Source organism: Myotis davidii, unplaced genomic scaffold, assembly GCF_000327345.1.
Source record: "Myotis davidii unplaced genomic scaffold, ASM32734v1 scaffold1070, whole genome shotgun sequence".
Classification (NCBI taxonomy): Eukaryota; Metazoa; Chordata; class Mammalia; order Chiroptera; family Vespertilionidae; genus Myotis; species Myotis davidii.
The window spans coordinates 68,918-78,222 of record NW_006281982.1 but is presented as its reverse complement, the minus strand read 5'-3'; the positions used below and the strand labels follow the sequence as shown (position 1 = coordinate 78,222).

General features: G+C 37.5%; 1 protein-coding gene across 4 annotated transcripts in view; it reads right to left on the bottom strand.

Moving 5' to 3' along the window:
• IFT88 (intraflagellar transport 88) overlaps nucleotides 1-9,305 on the bottom strand; it is a 167,276-nt gene that overhangs the window by 105,528 nt on the left and 52,443 nt on the right. For all 4 annotated transcript variants that reach the window (XM_006752647.2, XM_015563113.1, XM_006752649.2 and 1 more), the window contains 2 exons: nucleotides 7,984-8,054; nucleotides 1,597-1,683 (listed from right to left, as the gene is read on the bottom strand). In XM_006752647.2, coding sequence (XP_006752710.1) covers nucleotides 1,597-1,683; nucleotides 7,984-8,054 — 158 coding nt within the window. The remainder of the gene's footprint in view (nucleotides 1-1,596; nucleotides 1,684-7,983; nucleotides 8,055-9,305) is intronic.

Below are 9,305 nucleotides of genomic sequence, written 5' to 3'. Positions count from 1 at the left end.
GCGCCAGCGGCCCCAGCTGTGCCTGCGGCCCGCCAGAGGAAGGGAAGCCCAGATCCCAGGTGCCTGCAACTGGCTGGAGGAGGGAATCTTGGGTCCCGGGTGCGGGGTGAGGCAGAGGCAGCTAGGGGCTATCAGGCCAGCAGGGGAGCAGTTACGGGCGATCAAGCCGGTAGGGGAGCAGTTAGGGGTGATCAGGCAGGCAGAGGGGTTAGGAGTGATCAGGCAGGCAGGCAGGCAGGTGAGCGGTTAGGAGCCAGTGGTCCCGGGTTGTGAGAGGCAGTTGGACATCCCCTGAGGGGTCCCAGATTGGAGAAGGTGCAGGCCATGCTGAGGGACCCCCTCACCCTGTGAATGAATTTCATGCACCGGGCCTTCTAGTATTCTATATATAAGGGAAAGCAAAAAAGTAGCTATACTTAGACAAAATAGACTTTAAGTCAAAATCTGTAATAAAATATAAAAAAGTCACTATGTAACAACAAAAAGGTCTAGTTATCAAGAAGATATAACAATCATAACTATAAATGGATTTACTATGACAGCACTAAAATATATTAAGCAAATAATAACAGATCTGAAGGAAGAAATAATAGAATAATAGCAGGAAATTTCAAGACCCTACTTTCAATAATAGATCAATTATCCAAACAGAAAATGAAAAAGGAAATATTGGAATTGAATTATATCTTAGCTCAGATTGACCTAGCAGAGATATACAGAACATTCCATCCAACAGTAGTAGAATACACATTCTTCTCAAGCAAACACACAACTTTCTCCAGGATAGATCATGTGTTGTTACAAAACAAACCTTAGCAAATGGTATGGAATTATAAATCAGTAGCAAGAGGAAAACTGAAAAATTCACAAATATGTAGAAATTAAAAGTCACATCCCTGAGTAACATATAGGTGAAAGAGGAAACCAAAAGAAAAATTTAAAAAATATCTTAAAACAAATAAAATGAAAACAAAACATACCAGCACTTATGGGATGCAGCAAAAACAGTTCTAAAAGAGAAGTTTATAGCAATAAATACCTACATTAAGAAAAAAAATCATTAAAATTATACACCTCAAGGAACTAAAAATGTAAAAACAAACTAAGCCCAAAGGAAATAAAGAGAAAAACACAAAAACTAGAGACAAAATAAATGAAACAGAAACTAGAAAAACAATAGAAAAGGGCAACGAAAATAAGAGCTAGTTTTTTGTAAAGACAGACAAAACTGATAACTCTTTAGCTAGATTATTTGGGGGGTGGGGGGGAGGGAAAAGACTCAAATAAAATCAGAAATGAGAACCATAAAGTTCCTAGAAAAAAACCAAACACATGGGGAAAAGCTCATTGGCATCAGTCTTGGCAATGCCTGGATATGACACCTAAAGCATAAGGAGCAAAAGAAAAACTAAACAAGTGACACTACATCAAACTAAAGTTTCTGCAAAGCAAAGAAACAATCTACAAAACGACAAGACAACCAAAATAAGAGAAAATATTTGCAAATCATATCAGATAAAAATTTAAACCAATAAAAGTATAAATTAAGAAAAGAAAATTCCATACACATCTACTTATACTGAATTTCCCTCTTACCAATCATATCCTACAGCAAAAGATGTTTCAATTACAGGAGCAATGAGTTTTGCAGCTGTCATGATGTATTTTTCAGCCATGGCTTTTCTATAACAAACAAACAAAAATTTTTTATAAAGAAACATGGTATAAAATGTAAAAAAAAGTGTAGACATTATCTATCAAAGTTAATATACCATGAAGCCTACTGAATGATAAACAGCTACACTAGAAACCTGTAAGTCAGATTGAAAATCATGACTAGGAAATGGAAGCCATGACTGCCTTCTGAGTCAACAGTTCACTTTTCTTCTACTTTATGATACATGCTGACAAACTAAAGGAAGAGGAACTTGAAAGAAAAATGGCTCTGCAGCTGACATTCCATAACCTGCACTATCTGTGGACATTAAAGGAAATGGCCATTAAAGAAATAGTGTGTGTGAAATAAAAGTGAATTACTACATGCCTATATAGATTTGCCTCATCTATACCTTTCTTTCATGTAAGTGGAATCACAGAATATGTGGTCTTTTGTGACTGGTTTTTCTTATCCTATATAATAAAAGGCTAATATGCAAATTGTCCCCTCAACTGGGAGTTCAACCAGAGGGCAGGGCCAGCCGGCCAACTGCCCACAGCCCCTCCCCCGAGCCAGCCCGGCCTGATCAGAACAGGCTGACTGGACCCCACCCATCCACGAATTTGTGCACTGGGCTTCTAGTTTATCATAATGTTATGGTTCATATGTATCAATACTTCATTCTTTTTTATGGCTAAATATTATTCCATTGTATGAAAAGACCATGTGTCATTTATTCATCAGTTTGTGGACATTTGGGTTGTTTCTACTTTTTGGATAGTATGAATAATGCTGCTATGAACATTCCTATATAAGTTATTGTATGGATAACTGCTCTAATTTCTTTTGGGTACACGCCTAGGAGAGAAATTTCTGGCTTAATCTTTTGAGGGATTTCCAGTTTTCCAAAGTGGCTGTACCATTTTACATTCCCACCATTCAATTTCTCTACATCCTTGCCAATAATGATTACATCTGTCTTTTTTATTAGTCATACCACTGGGTGTGATATCACCAATACTTGTTATTACATCTGTCTTTTTTTATTATAGTCATATTAGTGTTATCTCATGGTGGTGCTGAGTTGAATTTCTCTAGTAAGTACAGAAGTTAAGCATCTTTTACAGTGCTTATTAGACATTTGCATATCTATTTTGAAGAAATGTCTACTCAGATCCTTTGTACATTTTTAACTAGGTTATGATCTTTAATTATTGAATTAGAAGACCTCTTTATATATCACAGAAATAAGTCCCTTCTTGGATATATGGTTTGCAAATATTTTCTCCCATTCTGTGCATTGTCTTTTCACTTTCTTGATGAAATTCTTTGAAGAACAAAAGTTTTAAATTTTGATGAAGTCTAATTCACCTATTTTTTTTCTTTTCATGTGCTTTTGGTGTCATATCTAAAAAGCCATTGTCTTAACACAAGGTCTTTAATATTAACTTCCATTTTTTTTTTGCCACTAAGAATTTTTCAGGTCTAGCTAGCCCTTACATTTAGTTAGGGCTATGATCTATTTTGAAGTATGTTTTTGTGTTTGGTGTGTGAGAGAGGTCCAACTTCCTTCCTTTGCATGCAAATATCTATTGTCCCAGCACAATCTGTTGAAAAGACTATCTTTTTTCCTGTGGAATTGTACTGGTACCTTTATTGACAACTAGAGGCCCAGTGCAGGAAATTCGTGCACTTGGAGGGGCGTCCCCTCGGCCTGGCCTGCACCCTTTTGCAGTCCGGGAGCCCTAAGGGGATGTCCCACTGATGGCTTAGGCCTGCTCCCCATCAGTCGGACATCCTTAGTGCTGCTGCAGAGGTGGGAGAGGCTCCTGCCACCGCCACTATGCTCGCGAGCTGTGAGCCCGGCTTCTAGCTGAGCAGAGTGCACTGACCACCAGAGGGAAGCTGCTGTACTGAGCGTCTGCCCCCTGGTGGTCAGTGTGCATCATAGTGACCGGTTGTTCTGCCGTTTGGTCGATTTGTATATTAGCCTTTTATTATAGAGATTTCTTTTCAAAATGGGTTATAGTTTTCAGGGCATAAGTTTTGCAGTACATTTATTCCTAATTATTTTATGCTATTGTAAATATAATTGTTACTTTCATATAAGTCATTAGTATAGTATCTTTCTATAGTATATATTGACTTCTGTATATTGATACTTCACTCTGCAACCTTTGCTGAACTTGTTGATTAGTGGTAATCATTTTTTAGTGGATTCTAAAATTTTATGTTGGATATTCTGTATTCAAGATCATGTTATCTGTAAACAGAGATAGTTTTACTTCTTCCTTTCCAATCTGGATGTCTCTTAATCCCCTTTCTTGCCTAATTTCCATAGTTAGAATTCCAGCATATGCTGAATAGAACTGGTGAGAGTAGATACCCTTTTCTTGTTCCTGATCTGAGGAGGAAAGTAGTCAGTCTTTTACCATTAAGTGTGATGTCAAATGTGGATTTGTGATATGTGTCCTTTACCAGACTGAGGCACTTCCTTCCTACTACTAGCTTGGTTAAGGTTTTTTGGATTTTGAATTTTGTCCAAAAGGTTTTTTGGCTTATACTGACATGATCATGTTGTTTTTGTCTTTCATTCTATTCATATCATGTATTAACTGATTTTTAGATGCTAAGCCAATCCTGCATTCCTAGAATAAATCCCACTTGCTCATGGCATATAATCCTCTTTATATTTTGATAGTATTTTGGTTCATTAGAATTTCTGAAGCATTTTTGCATCTCTATTCATAAGATATTGGTCTATATTCCCCGTCCCCCACCTCCCTTGGTACTTTGTTTTATTTTGGTATCCAGGTAATACTAGCTTTATAGAATGAACTCTTTTCTGGAAGAGATTGTGTAGAACTGATGTTAATTCTTCTTTAAACATTTGCTATAATTTTTCTATTGGGTCAGATTTCTTGGGATTTTTAAAATAATAAATTCAATTTCTCTAATATATATAGAGAGAGCTCTTCAAGTGCTCTATTTCATATTAGGCGAGTAGTGGTAGCTTGTGTTTTCAAAAAAGTGGTCTATTTAGTCTAAGTTGTCAAATTTGTGTGTATAGGGATATTTGTAGTAACCCCTTATTATCCTTTTGATGTCTGCAGGGTCAGTAGTGACAGCCTGTCTTGTTCCTGACATTGGTGTCTTCTCTCTTTTTTTGGTCATTGATGTTATCTATTGTTTCTCTCTCAATGTCAATGATTTCTGTTGTTATTTCTTTCTTTCTGCTTCCTTTGGGTTGATTTTGCTCTACTTTTTCTAGGTTCTTCAGCTGCGAGCTTAGGTTACTAATTTAAGACTACCACTGTCATTCTAATCACTTTTCCCTTATGTGTTGTTTTTCTCTGCCTCATTTCAAGATGTGTCGTTTAATTCCCAGAAGTTTAATCAATATATATCTTGACATAGATTTCCTTATTTATCCTCTTTGGGATTTGTTCAGTTTTTCTAATTGTAGGTTTTTTTTCTTGCTAAGTTCGGGGAGTTACCAGCCATCATTTCTTTAGCCTAATCTTTCTCCTCTCCTTCCCAGACATGGATGACACGAATATAAGATCTTCTGTTAAAGTCCGAGAAGTTCCCGAGGCTCTGTTCATTTAAAAAAAAAAATTGGGGTCCACTTTCCCTCTGTTGTTCAGATTCAGTAATTTCCATTTTCTATCTTCTAGTTCATTGAATCTTTCTCTCTCCCATTCATTCTCCTATTGAGACCATTTGTAGAAATTTCTATTTCAGTTATTGTAATTTGTAGTTCTAAAATTTCCATTTGGCTCTTCTATTTTTTAATTTATAGTCTCATATTTATTGGATAATATTTAAGTGGTATAATAAAATGACCTAATTATTTTATAATATTTAAACTGAGATCCAATAGTAATATTTTCTTTCTGAGACTACCGCTTTTCTGAAGGGTCCTATTTTTTCTTTTTAGTCCTTAACCATGGGTATGTTTTTCATTGATTTTTTTTTTTAGATAGAGGAAGGGAGAGAGAGAAAAACATTGGTGTGAGAGAGAAACATCGATCAGTTGCCTCCCATATATGCCTTGACCAGGGATCAAATCCAAAACCTAGGTATATGCCCCAACTGGGAATCGAGCCTGCAACCTTTTGGTGTACCAGGATGATGTTCCAACCAACTGAGCCATGTGGCCAGGTGGTATTCTATTTTTTAATTTATTTTAAGCATGTTCATAATTGCTTGTTGGAGCCCTTTTTTATCATAGTTGCTTTAAAGTTTGTCAGATAATTCTAACATCTCTATCTCAATGTTAGCATCTATCAATTGTTTTTCATTGAATTTAAGATTTTCTTGTTATTATGAGTGATTTTTTTATAAAAACTTGAACATTTTGCATTATGAGACTGAATTTTATTTTAAGTCTTTTGTTTTGGCTAGTTTTTTTTGACATCACTCTGGCAGGGGAAGAAGAGACATCACCTTTGTGTTACTATATAAAAGAAGTCCAGTTTCCCCACATGGTCTCTTTGACACCCAAGATGGGAGGGTATCCTCATTTCTGCTGGGTGGAAGAGGAGTTCCTACTTTCACCATGTTCCTACTGACACCACAGTGGGGTGGCCTTGTTACTGCTGCTGATGAAAATACCTAATTATCCACTATCTCCCCTGACACCACCCCAGGTGAGAAGGAGGAATGCCTCGTTATTGCCTGGTGGGGTGGAATTCTAGACTCCAAATGTACTGTCCACTGAAACCACAGAGTGGTGAGACTCATTAAGGGCCTTTGGGAATTAAAGTCCTGGCTCCCTACATGGCCTTGTGAAGGTGGGAGTCTGGCTCTCTCACTTGGCTTTTGCTGGCATGCATGGGGTAGGGCAGGTGTTTGTTTTTTTTTTAAATATATTTTATTGATTTTTTACAGAGAGGAAGGGAGAGAGATAGAGAGTTAGAAACATCGATGAGAGAAAAACATTGATCAGCCGCCTGCTGCACATCTCCCACTGGGGATGTGCCCGCAACCCAGGTACATGCCCTTGACCGGAATCGAACCCGGGACCCTTCAGTCCGCAGGCCAACACTCTATCCACTGAGCCAAACCGGTTTCAGAAGGTGTTTTTTTTTCTGTGGTATTGGTCTAAAAGTTTTCTGTCTTGCTGGCCTACCCTTTTCCTTGTCCTGTAGCTAGAGAAAGTAGGTCTTTTGTTTGTTTGTTTAATGCACCCATGAGCATTTTCTGCTTTCCAGCTTCTTCAGCTCCAAGTCTGGGAAACATGAAGGGAACCCACTGATCATGTCCCAAGATACCTTGATCTGGCCTCTTCTCTCCATTTTACTCCATATATATATTTACATGTAATTTCCAGAGTTGTTATTTGGACTTAGTGAGAAGAACAGGGGAAAGTGCATCTATTCTTATCTCTCCAGAAGTACAAGTCTCCTTTTAAAAGTTAAACTACTTCCTAAAGATTAAGGGCCCTCCATACATATAATGAAATATTGTACAGACTTAAAAAGGAAGGAAATTCTGACACTTGTTACAACATGGATGAACCTTGAGGACACTATGCTAAGTGAAATAAGACAGTCACAAAAGGACAAATAATGTGGTTTCATCTATATAAGGTTCCTAGAACAGACAAATTCATAGACCAAAAAGTAGAAAGGTGGGTGCTAGGGGCTGGGAAGGGGATGCTGGAGAGTTGTTCATGGGTACAGAGTTGCAGTTTAGGAATTTGGGGGAAGTTCTTGTTACAAATCATTGTGAATGTACTTAATTAACACTACAGAACCATGAAGAATTATGCACCATAGTTTAGATGGTAAACTCTATGTTATGTGTATTGTACCACAATTAAAAAACATCTAAGGGCCCTGTATATCATGTCATATACTGCTAATATACAAGTTGAATATTCAATAAGTATTAGAAGTTTCGAAACATACTTTGCAGAGACTAAGTACCAGACTGAAGAAAGGAATAAAATAGAGATAATTTTGTCTTTGGGAGTTGAAATTTAATTGGGAGGCTGGACAAAAACACATAAAGATATAATTTTTTAAAAATAAAGGTAACATAAACAAAATTCCAATGTTGCACCAAATACAGAGGAAAAGTAAGTTACAAGGAAATAAGAGTAACTGAGGAAGAATAACTGGAATCAAATGAGTAATGTGATTATTGTGAAGAAAAAAGAGAATCCAGTAAAGTATAGAAATGATGAAACAGTAAGACTATTCAAGAAATATAGTGCATATAACAAGTTTTCAAAGAAATAATCATATGCACATTTAACTCTTTTAAATAAATTTAACCAATATCATCAAGTTTTAATTATTTAGTGCCCCAAATATTACCTTTCACGTTCCATTTGCCTTAGATGATCATTTTTTATAGCTTCAATCACTAAGTTAGTATGTGGATCATCCTGGGAAATAAAATTGGGGGGAAAAAAGAACAAGTCACGAATAAAAATCAAGAACTTGGATTTCAACCTTATCACTAACTAGTTGTAGAAAATGAACAGAAAATTAATCTTTCTACACCACTTTCCCTTATGTAAAGTAGAAGGGTTTTTTTTTTCGTATTTCTGATTACCTGTCACATTCTCTAGTGAACTAACAGATTCTGGGCAGCTGATAAAAAAGTCAGGCTAGACAGAAAAGGACCTAGTACACAGAAGCTGTGTAATATCATCAATTCTGTTTGTGTTTTGTTTGTTAATCCTCACCAGAGGATTCTTTTTCAAGATTTTGATACTTTATTAGAATTGGTAAAATGATGACACCAGTAGACTTTAATAATATATATACAAATGTAATACCTAGAGTAATCCTAAAAATGCTATATGAAGTGATACACTCAAAAACATTAAAAAATAATAAAAATGGAATTCCAGGCCCTAGCTGGTTTGGCTCAGTGGATAGAGTGTCAGCCTGTGGACTGAAGGGTCCCAGGTTCGATTCCAGTCAAGGGCATGTACCTTGGTTGCAGGCACAACCCCAGTAGGGGGTGTGCAGGAGGCAGCTGATCGGTGTTTCTCCCTCATCGATGTTTCTAACTCTCTATCCCTCTCCTTTCCTCTCTGTAAAAAATCAATAAAACATATTAAAAAAAAAGGAATTCCAGAAAACTCCTTCCATAAGCAGGAAAATAAAACAGAAAAAAAAATAAGTAATAAAACAAAAATTAAAATTACACACTTAACCTCTAATATAGCAATAATTAGATTAAAATATTTGGTCAAACTGCACCAATTATAAGACAGAGATTGCCAAAGTGAATGAAAACAATTATTTACTAAGTATAAAAAACTTATCTAATCTAATAAAACAGAAACATGGTAATTGGCGTACGACCGCTACCCTTCCCATTGGCTAATCAGGGCGATATGCATATTAACTGTCAGCCAAGATGGCGGCCGGCAGCCAGGCAGCTGAGAACAGGAGGTTTGGTTACCCCAGCGATGAGGAAGCCAAGGGTCCCTGTCTGCAGTTGCGGGGGGCTCGGGAACAGTGGAGCCGAGAGGCCTCCCGGCGGGATCAGCGGAGCCGCGAGGCCTCAGGACCCCAGGATCAGCAGAGCCCAGAGGCCTCCCGCCCCGGCATCAGCGGAGCCGAGAGGCCTCCCGCCCCGGCATCAGCGAAGCCGCGAGGCCTCCCGCCCCGGCCTCAGCAGC